Source organism: Pan troglodytes, chromosome 6 (assembly GCF_028858775.2).
Source record: "Pan troglodytes isolate AG18354 chromosome 6, NHGRI_mPanTro3-v2.0_pri, whole genome shotgun sequence".
In the NCBI taxonomy this organism is placed as follows: domain Eukaryota; kingdom Metazoa; phylum Chordata; class Mammalia; order Primates; family Hominidae; genus Pan; species Pan troglodytes.
Window position 1 is genome coordinate 138,997,093 of NC_072404.2, and position 23,428 is coordinate 139,020,520.

A 23,428-nucleotide genomic window follows, 5' to 3' on the forward strand; every position below is an offset into this window, starting at 1 on the left:
CTGGATACTTAATTTTAGATACACAGAAGCACACATTGGCTCCAGGGCACTTCCTCTGATTTAGGAAGGCAAGTCCCTGGATAAGAATGACAAGATGATCATTCCAAAAGGTGAGATTATGAAATATTTGATCTGTACCTCACCAACTAGCTTATTGAATAGTTCATTATTGGTAATATTTTAAACAGATGGAAATACAAATTATAGTAGCTACTCATTACTTTCTTTCCGCTTGATCACCTACGGGCTTACCTGTTTAGAGCCTTTTTAATTAGAGAATAAAGCTAGAATTTGTTTGCTTATAGAATATCAACTCAATTGCATAATTACTAAGCATAAAAAATTGTATCATGAGAAAAACAGATTAAGAATGAGTATCCTTATAGAACATGTCAATATATTTACTATAGAATCCCAGAAGGGTCTCAGCTCACCTCTTGGTTTCTAATAAAAAAAAATTAAATAATTTTTGTGAATAAATAAAATAAATCTCTTTTAAGGCTTTTTCATCACTTGTTGAAAAAGATGAATGCTTTCTGCCCAGATTGAAACATTTCTTTAAATTAGTTAGATTTTTTAAAAAATAAACTGAATAGAATTGGAAATTTACTCCTGCAAATTATATCACAAAATCTAAAGGTTGGAAAGTCCTTAAAATTTGTCTGATATCATCACTCATATTGTTCTTAAATGCACAGTTAACTTCTAAGGAGCTTTCTATATCTAAAATGATTTGACTTCCATGAAGTAAAGCAGTGATGTGGACAAGAAAAATCTTATCACTCCTTTGTGCTGAGATTATTAAGTTATTGTGATAAAAATTATAATTTTACACCAGTTATTTTATGAGAATATTTTATTTTCAAATAGAAATTTGCCTACAAGTTTTATATTTCCTCTGGAGTTGTTGGATGAATTTGTTAGGTAGTTGCTTAAACTTTTTGAGAAAACTTTTTCTCAGGTTTATGAATTTTTAGGTTACAAAATAAGACCCTCTTTTCATTAATTCCTTCAAAGTAGCTGAGTCATAGTTAGAGTATACTGGTTAAGCGTGTGTGGCCTCCATTGTCAGATGACTGGGCTATAGCCCACTCTCCACTGCCCACTAGATATGTGGGCTTAGGTAAGTTACCTAATGACTCTGTGCTTCAGTTTTCTCATCTGTAAAGTGGGGGAGAATTATGTCATAGACATTAAGTGACATCCATTTAATGCACTTAGTGTAATCCCTATCACAGGTAAACACTGAATAGATATTAGTTATAATAATTATTAAACTCAATATAAAAATACTTATTAAAGACTTGCTATGCTATGTGCTTGACTTTGTGCTAAACCTTAAAGAGAAATTGGTATTATTTCTGGAGAAAAATCTAAAATACATTATTTAAAGGCAGAAAACTCCCTGAGGGCATGGATCCTGTATATATGTGTCTAGCCCTGTGCGTGGAACACAACAGACATTGAATGTATATTTTTGCATGGACAAATAGGATAGTCTGAACATCCTTAGGAAAAAAATAATGACTAAGAATTGGTGGGTTAATTCTTTTCCTTTGTCTTTTTGATTAGCAGAGCAAAGGAATGTAGTATCATAGATAACTGTGCATTTGTATTACAACAAGGTATTTGACAATATTCCTTGATGATGGTCTTATTATCAAAAAGGAGACATTAATACTAGGTGGTGGTGTCTTTAAGAGGATTTGTAGCTGGATAAACACCTTTTCTGAGAGGGTGCAAAATAATGGATCAATGTCAACATAGAGGCCTCTGTCCTGTGCCAATTTCTTTTCAACATTTATCTTTATCAGTGGAGCTTAAGGACATATAGAAGGCATGCTTATTAAGTCAGCAAATAAAACAATACTTGGAGAGATAGAAAATGCATTCAATTTTAGCAGAAGGAAATAAAGGCCAAATTGAAAAAATATAAAATGTAATAGGAATAAATAGAGTCCAATAGGGTCCTGCATACAATTGCACAGAAAACAATGTGGGGAAAACATACGACTTGTAGATCTTTGGGATACTGGGGTCTAAATCAAGTCTGTAACATAATAGCCTAAATATTTATCTGAACTTGGACTAAATTAACAGATGTATAGTGTTTGAGAAAAGGGAAGTGGTCACACCCACTTAAACTTGTGTTGGTCTGACTGTAGCTGTTGTGTTGCCTTCAGAGCCTGTGGTACAGTGTCACTTTTAGAAAGAAATGGATAAACAAATGTGTTTACAGGAAAGCAGTCAAGACAGTGCAGGAGGTGAGACCATCTTATAGGAAGAGCAGTTGTCCAGCCTCTGGAAGAAAAAGCTCAGTGGAGATCTGACAGCCTTCCTGGGGGATATTAACAGGGCTCCTGTGTTGCAGAGGAACAATACTTTCTCAGCGTAGCTCTGAGAAAGAGAACCAGAAAAAGGTAAGAGAAGTAGAAACATTATCTTCAGATAATGTTTTGAAGAGTGGATTCAAGTTCACTGGTTTTCCTAATTGTGAAATCTGGCTAGGCCGGGTGCCATAGCTCATGCCTATAATCCCAGCATTTTGGGAGGCCGATGGGGGAGAATCACCTGAGGTCAGGAGTTCAAGACCAGCCTGACCAACGTGGTGAAACCCTGTCTCTAATAAAAATACAAAAATTAGCCCAGCATAGTGGTGGGCTCCTGTAATCCCAGCTACTCGGGAGGCTGGGGCAGGAGAATCACTTGAACCTGGGAGGTGGATGTTGCAGTGAGCCGAGATCATGCCATTGGACTCCAGCTTGGTTGACAGAAGGAGACTCTGTCTAAAAAAAAAAAAAAATGCTGGCTAAAGAAGAAGCGCCGTGTGAGGAGATAGCAAACTCCCTGACACTTTGATGTTCAAACTGAGGCTACCAATTACTTATTGGGCATGTTGTAAATAAAATTTACAGGTGGGGCTACCTGACAGTCTTTAACTCTGAAAATTGGTGATTCTAGGGAAAAGGAGGGAGAAGAAAATAAAATGGGGGTGTCAGGGTCAATATTCAAGGGTAAGGAATAGAACTAAAACTTTCAAAAAGTACTAGAATCCTACTTTCCCATTCCACAGGAGTTCAATCACAGAATAATAACAGGTAATGTTTACTGACTACTTGTGACACGTCAGACACAGTTAACCAGGCAGCTAATGCAGGCAGGTCAGCATTTGAACAAAGGTTCAACCATTATATTCAAGTGCCTCCAACAGAAAGAAATCAATGGCCTGTACATGATTTCAAAACAAGATATGAAAAAATGCAGTGACTCATTATTATTTGAATCAATTTTGAAGGGAAAAAAATTTGACTTGAGCACCAGACAGGATTGTTTGTCATGTTGAACAAAATACATTATGCCAGGAATGAATATTTTTGGAGAGAATATATGCATATATATTTGTATATGAATATTTATGTGTATATGCATAAGAATAATACTTTTTAAAATGCTCAACATCCCTAATCATTAGAGAAATGCAAATCAAAACCATAATGAGATACCATCTCACACACCAGTCAGAATGGCTACTACTAAAAAGTCAAAAAATAACAGATGCTGGCGAGGTTATGGAGAAAAGGGAATGCTTATACAATGCTGGTGGGAATGTAACTTAGTTTGGCCACTGTGGAAAACAGTTTGGTGATTTCTCAAAGAACTTAAAGCAGAATTACCATTCAATCCAGTAATCGCATTTTTGGATATACACCCAAAGGAATATAAATCACCGTACCATAAAGATACATGCACACGTACGTTCACTGCAGTATTGTTCACAACAGCAAAAACATGGAATCAACCTAAATGCACAATGACAGTAGACTGGATAAAGATAATGTTGTACGTATACACCATAGAATACTAGCCAGCCATAAAAAAGAATGAGATTGTGTCCTTTGCAACAACATGGATGGAGCTGTACGGTCATTATCCTAAGCAAATTAACACCGGAACAGAAAACCAAATACCCCATGTTCTCACTTGCAAGTAGGAACTAAACTGTGAGTACATACGGACACAAAGAAGGGAACAACAGACGCCAAGACCTACCTGAGGGTCGAAAGTGGGAGGAGGGCAAGGATAGAAAAACTACCTATGAGATACTATGCCTATTACCTGCATGATAAAATACTCTGTACACCAAACCCTTGCAATATACAATTTACCTATATAACAAACGTTAAGATAAAACTTAAAATGAAAGTTAAAAAAATAATACGTTTTAAAAGTCTGGAGATATTATTTTTATTGTTACTATAGGTAATCAATGTAGTCAAAACATTTTTTACTCACTCTACAACTCAATTGCACAAACCAAAAGTAGCTTTTTTATTGTCTGTAACTGGCCTCACCTTTCTCAGGAGCCACCACTCACTAATTAATGGAAAATAAACTATTGATTTCATGCAGACAGACACAATAACTTAGGTAATGAAGCCACTGCTTGGACGATTCAGATAAATGAATTGCTCTTTCAAATTTCTGCTCCTTCCCACACCAAGAAACTCTCTTCACCAAGTTCTACCTGCTTTCCTGTACAATCTTCTCTCTTCTTGAGGTCACCAAGGTTCCTGGCCTGCTCAGTCCTAAGAGGTAGATGCTAAGCTAATTTTCCTGAGAGGGCTTTGTAAGCTTTGCCTCTGTAAAGTCCATCTTAGTTCACTTTTCTTGTTGTTACTGGTGGTGAAAACTCTTAAAATCTACACCCTTAGCAAATTTCAAGTATACAATACAATATTGTTAACTACAGTTACATTGTTGTACATTAGATTTCCAGAATTTATTCATCCTGCTTAACTGAAATTTGTACCCCTTGGCCAGCACCTCCTAGCCCCAGGCAACCAACATTCTACTCTTTTTTCTATGACTTCAACTTTTTAGATTCCACAGATAAATATCACAATATTTCTCTCTGTACCTGGCTTGTTTCATTTAGCATAATGTCCTCTAGGTTGATCTATGTTGTCACAAATGGCAAGATTCTCTTCTTTTTTAAGGTTAATAGTCCATTGTAAATACACAGCACATTTTCTTCATTTATTCATCTGTCAATGGACATTTAGGTTGTTTCTATATCTTGGCTGCTATAAATACTGCTGCAACTAACATGGAAGGGCAGATATCTCTCTGAGATAGTGATTTCAATTCCTTTGGATATATACACACAGAAGTGAGATTGCTGGATCATAAGGTAGTTCTATTTTAAAATTTTTGAGAAACCTTTGTACTGTTTTTTAAAATAGCTATACCCCCAAAAAAGATAAACTATGTGCCAGAATGGACAATTTACTTAGCTTGATAGTGGTGAATATTTCACAATGTATACATATGTCAAATTATCAAGTTGTACACGGTAAATACATATAATTTTAAATTGTCAACTATACTTCAATAAAGTTGGGGGAAAAATCCATCATAGTTCCTTAAAAGTGGTTACTCATATCTGGTTAAATAAACATCATACTTAAACTGACACTTTACATATAATGTTAAATATTCTTCAAGTATATGAATTTTAATAACTGTGTAGTATTCCATTTGTATGTGTACAATTATGTCTTATACAAATTTCCTATTTTGGGACATTTATGTTGTTTCTAATGTTTTGGCAATTTAAACACAGCTGAGATAAACATTCTCACATGCACATCTTTTTTTACATCTCTGATTATTTCTTTTATTTATTTATTTATTTAGTTTTTGAGACAGAGTCTTGTTTTATCACCCAAACTGGAGTGGAGTGGCATGAACGTGGCTCACTGCAGCCTCAACCTTCTAGGCTCAAGCAATCCTCCCACCTCAGCCCCCCAAGTAGCTGATACTACAGGTGCCTACCACCATATCCAATTAATTTTTGTATTTTTTGTAGAGATGAGGTTTCACCATGTTGCCCAGGCTGGTCTCAAACTCCTGAGCTCAGGCAATCCACCTTTCTCAGCCTCCCAAAGTCCTCGGATTACAGGCATGAGCCACCAGGCCCGGCCTTCTTCCTAGACGTAGAATTACAGAAGAAGGATAGGGCTTTTAAAAATCATTATATCACATTAGCTTGTGATCAGGGCACGTCTACTAATAAGTTGTCTTTTCATGGGCTTATCTTCCTTTAACTCTTTGCTATTCTGTAAGTTTATATTCCCCTAGAAACCTGTGAGTTTGTGAGTCTAAAGCTCCTTCCTAAACTGTTATGAGTGTAGTCCTCAAAAGCTAACATGCGTCTTCCCACATTTCTGTTATAATTAAATTTGACTTGGAAATCAATAGTAAAGAGTAAAACTTTCTTTTTTCTCTATTTTTTCTTGTTCTTATTTTATTTTTTTATCTAGTCCTCATACTAATTTCATTAAAATTTTTTACTTTTGTAATATGAAACTAGAGATAAACAAAACTACTAAACAGGTTCTATCATTAGTATATTTGCATAGAAATTAAGCATCAATCAGTGAAGCCCCAAAATTTGAAGAGAATTCAGCAAAAATATATCTGTGACCTATAAAGGAAACACAAGGCTAATTTTAAGAGTTGTGTGTATTGAATTATACAATTATTCATTCATTTAGTAAATACTGAGTTTTTATCCCGTGCCAGATATCATGTTTAGTTTCTACAGATCATTTTGCCTTTTATATCTTTTTCTAAAATGTTGAGTTGTGTTTCTTTGAAGTAACATAAAAGTAGCATTTGTTTTTTGGACTAAGATTGTTTGTGTGTGTGCATGTTTTCAAGATATCAGAAGAACATACTTTGCTGTTAAGAAAGATGCTATTTAAACTGATTTAGTTCTCCCCATCATGCTTAGGATTTCTCTTCAGTAGAAAAGGCAAATACCATAAAGAAGGAATTGCTGTAACTTATTGCTTGTAAGTAAAAGTTACCTGTGACTGTGGGGTAAAACCCAATTCTGACAGAGTTACACTTCTATCTGAAATTTTTGGGGAACTAGTTGATTCTGTTGTTTAAATCATCCTAACGCATCCATTCATGTGATTTGCTACTTTGTGCTATGCAATTCTTTAAAAATAAGCATTCAGCCACCAAATAAAAAGCAAAGTTATAACAGGATTGTATTTATATTGATTTCTCCACATCTTTAAAAGTATGCATACAAATGATCAAAGTGCATAAAAATGAGAATTAGTATTGTTTGGTATATAACAACTGTATTTTTTTTACCGTACCAAAAAAAAAAAAAAAAAAAAGAAGAAAATGTCTTTTAACTCTTGCCCTTCCTCTGATAGAATAAATCCTGATGATTCTTTCAGGGACCTCTAGTAGATGAGCTCAACACTCGAGAATCATTGCAGCTTCAAGGTAAAAGAAAAATTCCCAGGGAATCAGTGTCCCCCAATCCACACAGCCGAAACCTGCATCTCCCTCAGAACCCCAGGGTTTCTATTTGGGCTGGCCTTGGATAAAATTGTAAAGAAAACCAAATTGTATTCTATTGACTCTTTTGTTGTCCCTTCGTATCACTTCCCACTAGATCCTAGCCTTAAACTTTCTGCCATCTTCCCAGCCTCATGGTACTCCAGTAACTATCCCAAGACATCTTGGTTCTAAACTAGGGGCCAGTATGTTGCTATCTAAATTTTAAAAGGGACACTGGAAGATGGAACAATAAGCCCTAAAGGACAGAATCTCTTGCTGATGCAATAGAATGACACTGATGTGACAGGTGCTGGGGGCAGTGTGTTATTTATAGACACAGAGCCCTTCCTTGCACCATGGAAGCAACTGTCCACTCTGCTTACTCTCAAGGCCAGCCTTGTTTAGGACTCATAGAGATGGTTTCGGTTTGGTATGCCCAAGACAGAGTGTGAGGGTAGGTGGAGAAAACAGATCTGCATGTAAGCAGGAGTAAACCAGCTAAACAATACATGAGGAAGAAAGTTGTATTCGTCCTTTTTCAGGGAAAGGGAGAACCTTGGTTCTGTGCTGTGGGAGCTATTGTATTTCAAAGGAAGCTCTGACAGGTGTCAAAAATTTATCAGCTGCCTTTACAGGAAGGCATTAGCTCAGATCATGGTTTGGAGGCAGTTTAGCAAAACTGATGCAAAAAGGTGTCATATACTCATGTTCACTCCTGCATCATATCTTGCAACATTACCAACCTCCTCACCATTTCAGTCAGGCACCAACTGGTATGTTGATCCTGTTGTTTGGACCATGATGTTTAGACTCCAAGGCAAAAAGTACAGAATGAAGGCAAGCTTAGGAACCTCAGACCACCCTAAGTAACATAAAGCCTTATTGCATGAAGCCAAAGAAAAAGATTTATGTGTCCCTGGAAGCTATTTTTTATTTTTGGAAGTGATTGTCATCAAAAGCTGGCTGTTAAAAGCAAGATCACAGTGTTTTCTTTTAAAGGCAACAGACTGTGAGACATTTTCCTCTAACTTCTGAAAGACCTTAAAAGTGAAGGTATTTCCTGCTCGGTCCAGACTCTACTTATTAGCTCTGGGACATTTGGTGGGTCATTTAACCTCTTGAATCTATAATACCTACAGTATAGAATTGGAATGAGAATTTAAAACAAGCTAATGTATGCAAAATGCTTTGCACAGTGCTTGAAACAAAGCAAGCACTTGATAATTTATGGTTATTATTACTATTGCCAAATGTATCAAAAAATTTACATGATCACCAAAGTTCCCTTTTCTCACTATCTGAATTAAGGATTTAACATAGCCTATCTGTAAAATAAACTAAAACTTATTGATATCTGAGGAATATATTTGGCATTTAGCATTTAGGAATCCTTAATTCAGTGGTTTTTTACCAGGAGAACATGAAAAAACCTCTGAGATTCCATAAGTTCCCTAAAATTGCATGCAAAATTTTGAGTGGACATGTGTCCCTCTGGAGGGAGAATCCATAGCTTTCATCAAATGTTTTCACAACCCTAAGCAAGGTTAACCAGTGCTTTAAATGAAGAGGCTGATTGTACAATATGATTGCATCAGTTACTTTGTAAATCAGCTACTTATGGAGAACAAATGATTTATCTTGTGGTCTTCTCTAGAACAAGATTGAACGTTAAATGGCAAATTATTATTAAGAGTCAGTTTCTCTAGGCCAGGCATGGTGGCTCATGCCTGTAATCCTAGCACATTGGGGGGGCCCATCTCTACTAAAAATACAAAAATTAGCCAGGCATGGTGGCCGGTGCCTATAATCCCAGCTACTTGGGAGGCTAAGGCAGGACAATCACTTGAACCCGGCAGGGGGGAGGTTGCAGTGAGCCAAGATTGTGCCGTTTCACTCCAGCCTGGGCAAAAGAGCAAAACTCCATCTCAAAAAAAAAAAAAAAAAAAAAAAAAAGAAAAGTCAATTTTCTCTAGACTGAGAAGTGGGATACCCATACATATACCTTAAAGATGTCAAAATATTGTCTGGCCTTTCCTCATGCTTCTGAGTAGTGCTTTATAGAAATAATTTCCCATAGACTGTTGCTGGCCCTCAGGTGGGATTGAGTCCTCGCCACTCAAGGTGGTTTAGATAAATAATTATTTATTTTTTTTTTTTTTTGAGATGGAGTCTCGCTCTGTCGCCCAGGCTGGGGTGCAGTGGCGCGATCTCGGCTCACTGCAAGCTCCGCCTCCCGGGTTCACGCCATTCTCCTGCCTCAGTCTCCCGAGTAGCTGGGTCTACAGGCGCCCGCCACCATGCCTGACTAATTTTTTTTGTATTTTTTTTTAGTAGAGACGGGGTTTCACCGTGTTAGCCAGGATGGTCTCGATCTCCTGACCTCGTGACCCACCCGCCTTGGCCTCCCAAAGTACTGGGATTACAGGCGTGAGCCACCGTGCCCGGCCAGTTACTCTTATTTATGAGATAGCACAGGCTCCATAGAGAACTGAACTGGTCTTAGATAAATAAGTTACTCTTATTTATCTAAAGGATAAATTTATGTGAGGTTTAGATAAATAAGGTACTCTCCTCTTGCCTTTATCATTGTGTCTTGACGTCTTTAAGTCCATTCCAGTAATGCTCCTTTGACTGACTGTCTGGCACCTTAGTACACCTGCATGCAGATCTTCACTTCATCTCAAGCTTTCAGGAAAAGGCTGGAGACACCTGTGCTAGATTGGCGTTGTTCTGCATAGAAAGTGTTCCGATCATTTTCACCCTACTGTCATTAGAGATACCAAACAGGAAGCTAGGGAACTTCCTTTGTGATAGTAGGAAAAAAAAAAAAAAAACGTTAAAATAAAATACTTTCCACAGGCCAGCTCAGTTCTTTATGGAGCCTGTGCTCTCTCATACACTGAAAGCCCAAATTTCAAACAGGGTTAGATTTAAGCTGGTGATTTAAATAGGTGAAAGGCTCTGTATCCTATTACTAATCCCAGAGCCATACAATCCCCCCTATCACCCCAGTAATATCACTGAGAAAGTCACCAGGCAAGGCCACAGGTTGAACTTTGTCATCTACTGGTGCTGGCTGACAGATTCAGTACTTGTCTGCTAGTAATGAGTCAACAACTTTTATTCCAGGGACCACTGACAGCAGCTGTTTGCAATAGTTGACAAGGAGAAGGAATAGAGGGAAAAGATAGAGAAAAGAAGAGATTTTGTTTCCTCTCAGAAAACCAATGGTCCAAGTGAAAACACAAACACAAGTATGTAAATAACTTGTAAAGCAAATACAGAATGAATGAGTATAAACCCAGACATTGGAAAAATATTACATAAGAGGAGATATTCACAGATTAAGATGGCTGGAGAGGAACTGAAGAATTATACCGAGAGTTTATATAGGAGGAATGTCTTGTGCCAGCCTTGACACAGTGCCAGCCATGGATGGGGATCAGCTGGAGGGCCTCGTGAATAAAGAGAAATATTATGTAAAAGAACAGAAGAGAGACAAATGAAGCTAAGCACAGAGTGAACAATCAAATTTGTTTAGTTGGAAAAAAAAGAAACTCCATATCCAAAGGAAATGGTCAGTTCTAAGAACAAAGAAGAGCCTGAATTATATTTCAATGCTCACTTATTAATTCATTAATTCATTTATTCAACACATATTTAGAGAGCACAAACCAGGAGATGACGCTTCTCTTGGCACTGAGATCACAGACTAATTCCCTGCTTTTACTGAGTTACATTCTAAGGAGAGGAGACACACAATGAGCCAATAAACAATAAATTAAAAAGCAAAATACCATTTACATCTACGTGGTGAATAAGATCTCTAGGGTGCCTTCTGAGGAGACTGAGATACCACAGTGTCAGGGAACATGCTTGGTGGAGCATGGTGACTATCTCGTGTGTGGTCTCTGAACATTAGCACTATTCTATACCTTTTGTTCTGAGGTGATATTAAGGCCACTGATATAGAACAATGAACAATTAATCATAATATTGCCATTGAGTTCATGCACAGTCTGTCCACAGGTTAGAGACCTTGGATGTTAGCAGGTATAGAGTTTGAAATTATCCAACCTTGAGGAAGAATGAGAAGAGGTAAAGCATGTGTCAACTGTGTTTTGGAAATTGCCTGCAGAGCACTCTTTTGTTTTTCTCTCATTCAGAAGACATACTATAAAGTAAAATTTCATATAGAGACTATAAAAGGCTTGAAAAGTACCATCAATCAAAGATAATTTCATATTAGCCAGTCAACTCAGCTATAGAAATTTTATTTCTATATTTACTAAATGTCCTCTCTAAATAAAATAAAGCAATTGACTCAATAGTAAAGAGTAAAATAGTAAATTCATTCTCCTAATTTGATATTTGGGATAAATAAGCAAATGAAGACTAATCTACATTTTTCTGTATTATCTTCAGGGAGGTGGGCCAGTCAAGAGCAGTGGCTTGTAATAGAACTGTGTAAGGGAGTGAATGGGGACTCTATAGTAGGGCTGGTTTCCGGTCTATGGATGAAGTTAAAATGGTCCTTATCACAATGTTCAAATGATGCTCTGAGACCAGTCAGACTTTGAAGCTGACCATTGCTGGTTTGTGAAGAATGTAAAAGGGACCAGGCATGGTGGCTCACACCTGTAAACCCCAGCACTTTGGGAGGGGTTTACAGATCCCCTCCCAAAGGTGGGGATCACAAGGTCAGGAGTTTGAGACCAGCCTGGCCAACATGGTGAAACTCTGTCTCTACTAAAAAAATATGAAAATTAGCCAGACATGGTGGTGTGCACCTGTAATCCAAGCTACTCGGGAGGCTGAGGAGGGAGAATTGCTTGAATCCAGGAGGCAGAGGTTGCAGTAAGCCGAGATCACGCCACTGCACTCCAGCCCAAGCGACAGAGCAAGACTCCATCTCCAAAAAAAAAAAGGAATGTAACAGGATGACTGTTCTCCATTACAGCCATTATCCATCGTATCCTCATTGGATCAATTTTTAAGCTTTTAATATGTTATGTACACACTCTCCAAGAAAACTGATGGACCAAAATTGACATCAATCAGAAGCTCAGGAAAAAGTGAATTCTTATAAGCCCAACTGCAGTCATTACTGAAAAAAAAAAAGTCAAAAGTTAGAAAGTGCAAATGCTCAAAGGGCGGGTCATTAAAGGTTTCAACAGTTAGACCATTTAAGTTAATAAAATGGACCTCGCATGTAATGTGGATTAAAATGTTACCCACATTTGTATTTGTTAACTAGGGAAAGGAAAATGCATTTTAGTTTTTCACTATGCATTTTCCATGTTTACTCTATGTACTGTTTTGGGCCATTTGTTGATAATAAGAACTTGTCTCCTTCAAAATTATATGCAGGAATGGATACTAATGATGACCCTGATGAAGACCATCTTACAAGTTATGATATTCAGCTAAGTATTCAAGAATCCATTGAAGCCAGCAAGACTGCACTTTGTCCTGAAAGGTAGTATTCAAACCAACTATCCTCGGCAAAATTTCTTTATGGCATTCATTTTGTTGTAAGATAAAATGAATACCGTTTCCTAATTCCTCCTCTAGGAAAATTGACCTTTCCTTTCTGATAGGGAATCTAACAGCTTTCCAAGGGCCACTGTTCATAAGTTTTAGCAATCTGATCTTCCACAAATCCTCACCTCATGTGGAAAACAGGAAAAACCCCATGTGGAAAATTCCTAGATGAATTTGGTTGTATAGAATTGCCTATTTTCTAAATTAATATAGATTAACAAAGGGCAATGAGTAATTTGAACATATTTGCAAGTACAGTTTATAGAACAAATACACAGACAGGTTGGTATACAGAGGTCTGTACACTCTAGAGCTCATTCTGCTACTGATACAGCTAACCCTTTATAGGTAACATATTCCATTGTTGTATGTTTAAAATATGAAGAATAATGCTAAGCCATGTAGCCCATTAGTTAATGAATGAGAGAAGAGTTGTGGACTTTTATTCTATATGGCAAAGTAATATACAAACTACCACCTATTTGATTATCTACTACCCAAATGACAAGAATTAATAAATTAAAATATACCTAAAAGTGATGTATTATGTAGGTAGGATTTATCGAGTCTAAAACTGCAAAAGTAAATTTCTTTCTTAAAAAAACACATTATACGTCTGACAGAAATAAACTAGCTTACCTTTACTTTTTGTTATAGTGTTTAAAATCTTGTATTCTGGAATTTAGTAGTACTTTTGAAGAGATCCAGTGTTTAAAAATTGTTGCTTTTGAGCTTTGAAAAAATAGACGTAGTACACTGAAATTTCTGGTCTGGAATTTCTCCCTTATCTCCAACAAGCTTTAGAACTTCAGAGCTTCCTGGAAGGCATTCACAACCCTGGTATGCTAGCAGATGTTTCTGCTTAACAGAGTTAAGTAAATTTGTTATGGAATTCCTTCTTTCCACTTAACAAACACACACACCAGAAAACCTCCATGAGGGTTTAAATCATGACCTGCTGGGCCAGTGATTGGGAGTTTGTTTAGTAAATGCCCTGCCTATTTTCACTTGTGGAACAGTTGATTTAAAACTCGCATATGTAGTTTAGATCATAAGCTCCCAAGTAAGTATCTTATTAGCAATTATTAAGTTCAAAGCAAAAAACATTTTTTGAGCATAGAGTGTTTAAAATTAGAAAAACCTAGAGATCTTTCTATTAATTCCATCATTTTGCAGATGAAGAACCCACATCCAGAAAGGCTAATTGGCTTCCCCAGAATCACAAAATAAGGCTAGGAATTGAACCTAGCTCCTCTGAATCTGACTCCAATTGTTTACTCCTTTTTTATTGCTTTGAGATATCTCAGAGATAGCATTGTAATCTTCTATTTTGCCATCTTCACTAATATTCTTAGATCAATGCATCATAAATATGCTCTGTGTCTGACTCCCATACATTTACTTTTTAAGGAGATAAAATCAATTGTATGCATCTCCTTTGGATCTTGATTATCAAAATTAATTTTTAAAATGCAATATAAATTAAAATGTTTGGTTCCTTGAACTATACCACTAGTATCTAGTATAAATATGATTTTTCTTTATCTCATAGATTTGTACCCCTAAGTGCTCAAAACAGAAAACTTGTGGAGGCCATAAAACAAGGTAAATGGGTGTACTATCTACAGTGGGATGGACTGGAGATTCCGCCTTGAAAAAACAGAGATTAGTCATCTGTCCATGTGTTTAATTTAGGTCACATTCTTGAGCTCCAGGAGTATGTAAAATATAAATATGCAATGGATGAAGCTGATGAAAAAGGATGGTTTCCATTGCATGAAGCTGTTGTTCAACCTATTCAACAAATACTTGAGATTGTTCTGGATGGTAAGAGAACATAAAACATGTTTGACCAAGCCAGAGCAAGAATGTTGATATGTTGATGTTATAAGTGTTTTCAGTGAACATAACTAGCAGAAGGAAAAGGCAGATTAAAATATTATTTGGAATTTGAAAAAGGCAGCACCCATGTTTTAAACTCAGAGTACAAAAATTAGGAATTTTTTTGACATTGGGGGTTTACCTTTTGCATCCTTTTACCTATGAATGAGACACAGGTTGGTGGAAAGGTGTGGTTATCACATAAAAGTGATAAAAGTTTCTATATATCATGAATTAATTGAGTCATATATAACACTCTTTTCTTTTGGAAATCAATTTTAAATTTTTCATTTTGAACTATCTCTTGAGTTAACAGTTTCCAAAAGATTCTTATATAGTACAACAGGGAGTACTGACAATACTGGTCTTTACATTACATTGATTTTTTTCATAATGTAAGCATTAAAAAATATTATGGCAAATCAAGCCACTGTTAAATATTAACAGTAACTTTTATGTTCTAATACAGTGTTTTCACATCTCAGCATCTTACAGAACACTTTTGAGAGTGCCCTATCGTTCAGCTTCCACTGTTGCATGACAGCTCTGTGTTCTGGGAGATACATACTTGATTATAAGCCAGCCATCTAGAAAACTAGACAGCCAGACAGACAGATACAGATGATGTTAAGGATCATTTTGACACAGTAATACCTACATTCAAGTACATTCTCCATTCCCACATTCACAGATTTCATTTCACAAAAAACAATTTCAGTTACAATATAAATTATAATACAAAGGATTGAAACATTGTTTTGTAATGTATCAAGAAATGAGACTTAGCACGTCATTTTGAAAAAAGCAGCTAGAAACAGATTTTGGTTTTCTAGCTGTCAATTTGATTAGCAAGTCCATGTGCATCTACTTTATCCTCACCGTCATTTGGTAAACTTTTGTCAAAGTCCTTTCGTTTTCATCAATTGACTTTGTTCAATCCGATGTATATAATATTGGATGGCTCTGATTTGTGTAATATCCTATAAGTGAGTATTTTCAACTTTTCAACATAATGCTTTCATGTCACAGCATCCTATAAGACACTCTGGGAATTCAAGACCTGTGATGGAGAAACACCCTTGACTTTGGCAGTCAAAGCTGGTCTGGTGGAAAATGTAAGAACTTTATTAGAAAAGGGAGTGTGGCCCAACACAAAAAATGACAAAGGAGAGACCCCCCTTCTGATTGGTAAATGACCTTTTTTTCTAGAACTTTTATAGTTTGAAACAAATAATAAGTATTTATTGGAAACCACTGTATAATGGCTAAAATTGTGATCTCAGTTCCTTCCGTTCCCTGAGCTACTTGCCTAACCCCCATGTCTTCTGTCCTGTGATTTTGTTTTCCTATCCCACAAGGATGTCAAATATGAAAGATGGCTACATCCTTCAGTATCCAGTAGTAGAGACTGCAACTAACCAGGAGGGATCTGAATTCGTTTTTTGAAGCCAGAGATAGCAATTTTAAAGGAATATTCTCTAGGTAGGATCCAGTTGTAAGGAGGGTTGCATGTGCCATATGTAGCCAGAAGCAAGAGGTGGAAAGGGATTCCAAAGGGAGACATCAAGTTCACATCAGACTGATCAGGCGAACCTGGAAGGAAGGGAGGCCAGCAGATTCTGAGATCACAGATGCAGAGCATGGCACCTATGAGGGGTACACTGTGACACAAGGGAAGAATGGGAAATCTGAAGGTGACATTTACCAGCTCTGTCTTGTATATCCTGCTATTTGCTGAACAATAAGAATTGGCAAGTCTGTTTGTGAAAGCAGAGAGTGATAAGATTAACTCCAAATGACCCAGAGATAACATTTCCTTTCTCTTAGGGACACAGGGTGGTGGAGTAAGAATTTGGTGTTGGCACGTGAGATCACTGGGTTTAAATCTTAGCTGTGAATTGCAACCATGGGCCTCAGTTTTCTCAAGTATAAAATGGAAATACGGCACCTACCATGCAGAATTGTGAGGAAAATTAGAGAAAAAATATATAAAAGCTCTCACATTAATAGATGCTCAAGAGGGAAGAGCCATTATGAAGTTGTCTGTGTGGCAGGAGGAGGAGAGGGAAGAGGAGCAGGAGCAGGAGGAGAGGGAGGAAAGGACGTAAGATTATTTACCAGCAATCACAGAGGAAGACGTTAAAGGTCATAGCTAGTTAAGAACCATCACAGCTCCTGTTCACAGAGGAATCACTTAAAAAAAATTTTAAACAACCTGAATATTAAGAAAACCTGAATATTGTTAAGCAAACTTGGATAAATCATGAACATCAGTAAAATATTTGTATTTGATGGCATTGATTCAACAATATCAATGCAAAAAACATGTATTAAGAAGTCACATTGGCCAGGCGCGGTGGCTCATGCCTGTAATCCCAGCACTTTGGGAGGCCAAGGTGGGCGAATCACAAGGTCAGGAGTTCAAGACCAGCCTGGCCAGCATGGTGAAACCCCGTCTCTACTAAAAATACAAAAACAAAAATTAGCTGGGCTTCGTGGCAGGCACCTGTAATCCCAGCTACTCAGGAGGCTGAGGCAGGAGAATCGCTTGAACCTGGGAGGTGGAGGTTGCAGTGAGCCGAGATCGCACCACTGTACTCCAGCCCGGACGACAGAGAGAGACGCCGTCTCAAAAAAAAAAAAAAAAAAAAAAAAAAAAGAAGTCACATTAAGCCAGACGCTGTCCTGGGTAGTGTGGATTTAAAGATGAATGGACTAATCTTCCTCCTTTCAGAGTCTAGGAGGAGAATTAGATGTGATTTAAATGGAAAATTAGTGTTATAAGTGCTACAATAAAGTATATATTTAAATTAAATTAGGAGAATAAAAAAGCAGTAAATCTGTAAAGACTTCAAAGAGCCTTGCTCTTGGAGATTGCCTTGAGGGTTGTATAGGGGAACGGCAGGTGTTCTGCCCCGATGCAGTTTGCTCAGTGAAGAGGGTCTCCACGGCACGGTGTCATTTTGGCCTGGTTCCTTCTTGCCTACTCTTTTTTTTTGAGGCAGAGTCTCGCTCTGTTGCCCAGGCTGGAGTGCAGTGGCGCAATCTAGGCTCACTGCAAGCTCTGCCTCCCGGGTTCAAGCCATTCTGCTGCCTCAGCCTCCCGAGTAGCTGGGACTACAGGCGCCCACCACCACGCCCAGCTAATGTTTTGTATTTTAGTAAAGATGGGGTTTCACCGTGTTAGCCAGGATGGTCTCGATCTCCTGACCTCGTGATCAGCCCACCTCAGCCTCCCAAAGTGCTGGGATTACAGGCGTGAGCCACCGCTCCTGGCCCCTTCTTGCCTGCTCTTGCCCCATGTCAGAACTTTCAGCCTTCACAAATTCAGATAAGATGGGAAAAACAATCTAATCCATATAGTTAGAATACAGACAAACTTCTGTAACAAAAAACAAAAATGCATCCACAAAGCAAACAAATAAACAAGAATGACTTAAAGAGAAAGAAGTCATTTCTCTCTCACACATTGCAGAATGGCCCAGGGCTGTGAGGGTGGCTGTATCAACATTACAGTGTGTTTCCAAAGTTGCTCCCAATGTCACCATTTTCCAGGCAGCAGGAAGGACTAAAGAGGAAGCCCTAGGCAAGCATCTTCAATTTAAAAAGATGACCGGGACAGTGCACATGGCCCTTCCACTCATGTCCCATTAGTTCAGATTTTGTCACAATGCCACCACACCTTGGGGCAACAGAGGCCAGGACATTTATTGTCTACCTGGATGGTCTGTGGCCAGCTAAATACTTGGGGCTTCTGTGGCTAGAAGGAAAAGGGGAAGCATAAATACTGAGAAACCAATCATAGTCTCTGCATACATTTTAATCTGCCTTTAAATCACAGTCACGTGACTTTTCATAAATAAACCAGAACTCTTTTCCTGAGCAGGCTCTACAGACATTAAACAGAATATGTATCTGTGGGTGTTGATTCACCACTAGTAATGTGACACATATACATACATATATATATATATATTTTTTTTTTTGAGACAGAGTCTCGCTCTGTTGCCCAGGCTGGAGTGCAGTGGCGCGATCTCAAAACTCTGCCTCCCAGGTTCATACCATTCTCCTGCCTCAGCCTCCCGAGTAGCTGGGACTACAGGCGCCCACCACCATGCCTGGCTAATTTTTTGTATTTTTAGTAGAGACAGGGTTTCACCATGTTAGCTAGGATGGTATCGATCTCCTGACCTCGTGATCCGCCCTCCTTGGCCTCCCAAAATGCTGGGATTACAGGCGTGAGCCACTGTGCCTGGCCTGCGACCTATATTATTTTTTAAAGGCCAGAATATGCCGCAGGAGTGTTTGCAACAACACCTGTGTTGTTTCTATAGATCACCTTGAATTTCTGCACAAAAAGGACACACTTCCAGAATGGTATACTGCTTCACTTTGCAAATACAGAATTATTCTCCACTTGCTAGTATCAATCCACTTATTTCTTAAAGGACAACTAAGCCATGATTATCACTCCTTGTTTTCTTTTGGCCTCATTTAAATTTTTCTTTAATGCTTAAGGCCTACAACAGAGCAGTAAACATTTACATGCATTTCAAAGTTCCATGTTGGTTTCATTCTCTATGCTAGCAATATCTAAAGTGTAGGAAAGGAACTCTATCACTGAGTTATCAGAGTTGAAACAGAATTAATATTAGGAAGTAATATATTTTAAAAACTAAGTGGTAAGGTCGAGAGAGGACTAAAGTCTCCATGAAGTTAATATCCTGGAGGTGCTCATGTACATCCTCATCAGCCACACATCTGGGGAAGAAGGACTTTTCCTGGGTCACCTTAATCAGCACCTTTGTTGTGGAACCCATGCCAAGTCTTCTTAGGTTTTATAGGAAAATGGATTATTCATGGCACTTCCTCAGTTTGTTCTTGAATCTATGGTCTTCTTTGAGATTTGCTATTCAGAATCCCTTAACTTGTAGAGGAGAGATAAGAGGGAAAAAAGTATTTCTTCTTTTTGTCTGTACAATGCCATGTTAATTTTTCTTATCCTAATGGCATCATCCTTATCTCTATTTATGAGATATCCTTAGAGGGCCAAGAAAAAAAATCACTTTTGGTCCCTCTGGGACCCTTATTCCCTATCAGCCATCTGGCCCTTCCTTATTTAAGGTACTTTGATGTATTATAGTCATAGAGTTTCTTGCTGAGTGGTAGATATCTGATTTGTGATGATCTGACACTTACTAAAGGTTTTTGCACTTGGACTCCTTCTCTGCCCACTCCCCTGGAGTTGGTGTCACCTTTCCCTAGTTGGATAGGCACAAGCTGATCCTGGCCAGTGGAGCCCAGAGTAAGGAGGACGCTCAGGGACCGTCTGGCATGACGCTTCAGTCCCACTGCCCTCCATTCCTGATGGCCTTACCCCATTCACAGATCAGTTCATTTTGCTTCAGACATTTTCTTTCTCACAAATCAATACACATCTTCTTCACTCCATTTCTGCTTTTAATCCAGCAGTCCTTGTCAAGATAATCAAGATAACCCTTGCCTATCATCTATGCAAAATTCTTAATCTAATTCCCTAAACTCTTCAACTTAAAGTCAGTTTTAAGCATTACTATTGAAGCTATACATTTTAAAAATTAATAAATAATTTGAACATTTCTGAAAAAATTCTAAAGAATTCTAAATTTTAGAATTTTAAGTTCTAGAGAAAAAAATTTATATATAATATGTAAACATATATATAATCCACATGTAAAACAAGACATTTTTAAATTATTTTACTTAATCATTTATGTTACACCAATACTGTGCTTTATGAGTTTTCATTATTTCAGTCATTTATTGGTTAAGAATGTCTTCATGAGTTAGCTTGGAAGGGATTTCCTACCATTTGCATTATTATTTCTATGGGAAATACATTCTTGATTTCAAAAAATTAAATTGGAAGTGAAGTTTTGATTTTTTAAAAACTATCTTAAGTTGAAGATGGCCCATTTATGCAGTTATTTTCATGAAGAGAAACTATTTTAATCAATATGTTTTCTGAGTCAGACAAAAGGTAAAACGATTATGAGGGAAGAGGCTCATTATTTTAATACATTTTTTCTCTAATTATAAAAACTGCCATCAGAGCAAGAAGATCCATGAGGACACATTTCTCTTAGTTTGTTTAGCTTACTTGATGTTTGCTCTGCAATAACACCAGCTAGCATGAGGTAATTCACTGCAATTAGAGCTGCCGGTGACAGTTGGGCAATTCAGAGAGAGGCATTTGTCAACAGGTTCTACTTTAGACAAGGAGAGGGAGAAAAACGGGCATCTCCTGCAGGGATGGCTTGCCTGCTCCCAAATGAAGTAGGCAAAGTTCGTCTTCATCCTCCCATTACCACACTGGGAGCTGCTTTCCTTGCCTTGGCTTTAGATCCTTTCTGCGTTCTGCCTCCTGGTTACCCCAGAACGTTCCATGTGGCCTCACATCTTCTTCTACGTTTCCCAGTACAGGCCCAGACTTTGAGTCTCTCTTTAAATAGAAGGCAGCATAGGCTTCTTCTCTAGGCCGTCAACTCTACGAGTGAGATCCAAATCTGTCTCTTCTTCCTGTTGTCCACAGTGCATAACACAGAGCCTTTAGTAGAGCTAGCCGTATTAACTGAATAGGAAATGAGTGAGTGAATGAATGAATGAGTGAATGTAACTGTGTACATTTCCATTTGTAGGGGCAGCACTCATCCTAATCTGTATTTTAATAAGATTTTACTTAAAAGGAAAAAAAAGTTACATTTTTAGAAGTGTATACATCTAAATGGGGACAATCTCTTAATAATCCAAAAGGGGAAAAACCTTGTAACAGTATAATTTCAGCCATTAGAGACGAGCAGAGAGGGAGAGGGACAACTGATTTGGTGAACCTCCTTAATTGTACTACATTAACGGTCACTTACTTCACTCACTGGGAACAGCTGGCCTATGTAGATTCTAAACAATCTTATTGATAATCACCCATTAAAAATGTAAGAAAGAGGGCCGGGCGTGGTAGCTCACACCTGTAATCCCAGCACTTTAGGAGGCCAAGGTGGGCAGATCACGAGGTCAGGAGTTTGAGACCAGCCTGACCAACATGGTGAAACCCTGTCTCTACTAAAAATACAAAAATTAGCCAGACTTGGTGGTATGCGCCTGTAATTCCAGCTACTCAGGAGGCTGAGGCAGGAGAATTGCTTGAACCCAGGAGGTGGAGGTTGCAGTGAGCTGAGATTGTGCCATTGCACTCCAGCCTGAGCGATGGAGCGAGACTCTGTCTCAAAAAAAAAAAAAAAAGAAAAGAAAAGAAGAAAGAAAGAATGGAAGGAAGGAAGGAAGGAAGGAAGAAAGAAAGAAAGAAAGAGACAGAAAGAACGAAAGAAAGAAAAGAAAGAAGGAAGGAAAGAAAATACATATATAAGAAAGAGAAGTTCATTCAATACTTACTGCTATCTTTTGTGGCAAGGGAAAAAAACCCTGTTTCTATAGGGGAAACCTGATGAACATGATTTACATATGAGGTTCCTGGGTCCTAGGAGTGATATAATAATAATAGTCAGTTACTGAGCTCCTGTTATATACTAGGTACTACACTGAGAATTTTACATACATTATTTAATTTGTACAACCCAACAACAAATGTTATTTCCATTTTGTTGGTGAAGAAATTAAAATTTAGAAAGAGGGCACACAGCATCCTATCCTAGTGATACGTGTTATTTTCTGCGAAACTCTTACCCCTCCTCCAGGTCTTAAAGAAAAGGTAGTGTCATCTTGTAAACTTATATTTCACAAATATAAACTAGGGTATGAGAAACAGAAGGGATATGAGAAATACATTATTTTCCTTGTAGAAAAAAAGTTACTAGCTAGTATCTATTTCAATATTAAATTCAGTAATTAGTTTAATACCACCTAAGGTATTTGTGTTAATATACTTACTGTTGTTTTTAACAATCATTTTCAAGCTGTAAAAAAGGGCTCCTATGACATGGTGTCGACTCTGATCAAACACAACACTAGCCTAGACCAGCCCTGTGTCAAGCGATGGTCAGCAATGCATGAAGCAGCCAAGCAAGGCCGAAAAGATATCGTAGCTCTGCTGCTGAAACATGGAGGCAATGTCCACCTGAGAGATGGATTTGGAGTCACACCACTAGGCGTCGCTGCCGAGTATGGTCACTGTGACGTATTAGAACATCTAATCCACAAAGGTATGTGAAAAGGAGTTACACTTCCTGACTTTTGTCCTCCTTTTCTCCATTCATCACTCTTCCTCACCTGAATGTAACTAGGGGAGCTCCTCTTCCTCTGCTGAATGGAACTTGGCATCAGGTTTTCCCACCTGGTCCCTCAGTAGACCCTTATTCTACAACTCAGCTAAGCCCTGTACATTGTGACCTACGAATTTACAAGCCCAGTCCTGATTGCTCTCTCGAGAGAGTTCAATCTGCACATAGATGGCCCATCAGGGCCTCATGCTCATCTTCTCCTTAACTGAATTCCTCCTGTTTTTCTACTCTTCTGATGTAATAATTTCTCTCAACAGGATTGAAAGATTGTGTTTATCTCTAATTCCTCCATCACCTGCTTTCCTAAATCCAATCAGTTGCAAATTCTTGCAGCGTTTCTCTTGTCCTCTCGTTGCAATCCATCT

General features: G+C 37.9%; 1 protein-coding gene and 1 long non-coding RNA gene across 7 annotated transcripts in view; one reads left to right on the forward strand and one right to left on the reverse strand.

The window, feature by feature from the left end:
- Window positions 1-5: 5 nt before the first annotated feature.
- The window catches only part of ASB15 (ankyrin repeat and SOCS box containing 15), a 37,697-nt gene continuing 14,274 nt past the window's right edge, over window positions 6-23,428 (forward strand). For 2 of the 6 annotated variants that reach the window (XM_001148119.7, XM_009454124.5), the window contains exons 1-8: window positions 6-110; window positions 2,240-2,420; window positions 6,797-6,857; window positions 12,736-12,844; window positions 14,462-14,514; window positions 14,605-14,736; window positions 15,820-15,978; window positions 22,740-22,985. In XM_001148119.7, the coding sequence (XP_001148119.5) occupies window positions 12,738-12,844; window positions 14,462-14,514; window positions 14,605-14,736; window positions 15,820-15,978; window positions 22,740-22,985 (697 nt within the window). In that variant the 5' untranslated portion in view covers window positions 6-110; window positions 2,240-2,420; window positions 6,797-6,857; window positions 12,736-12,737. Of the gene's footprint in view, window positions 111-2,239; window positions 2,421-6,796; window positions 6,858-10,494; window positions 10,620-12,735; window positions 12,845-14,461; window positions 14,515-14,604; window positions 14,737-15,819; window positions 15,979-22,739; window positions 22,986-23,428 lie in introns of all 6 variants that reach the window. The other 4 variants (XM_009454123.5, XM_009454132.5, XM_016958091.4 and 1 more) reach the window with 3 other exon arrangements.
- On the reverse strand, window positions 19,078-22,802 carry LOC104007383 (uncharacterized). Its single transcript, XR_001719489.3, has 3 exons — window positions 22,714-22,802; window positions 22,219-22,303; window positions 19,078-21,348 (listed from the first exon to the last, which is right to left on the reverse strand). It is a non-coding gene; the product is annotated as an uncharacterized LOC104007383 (long non-coding RNA).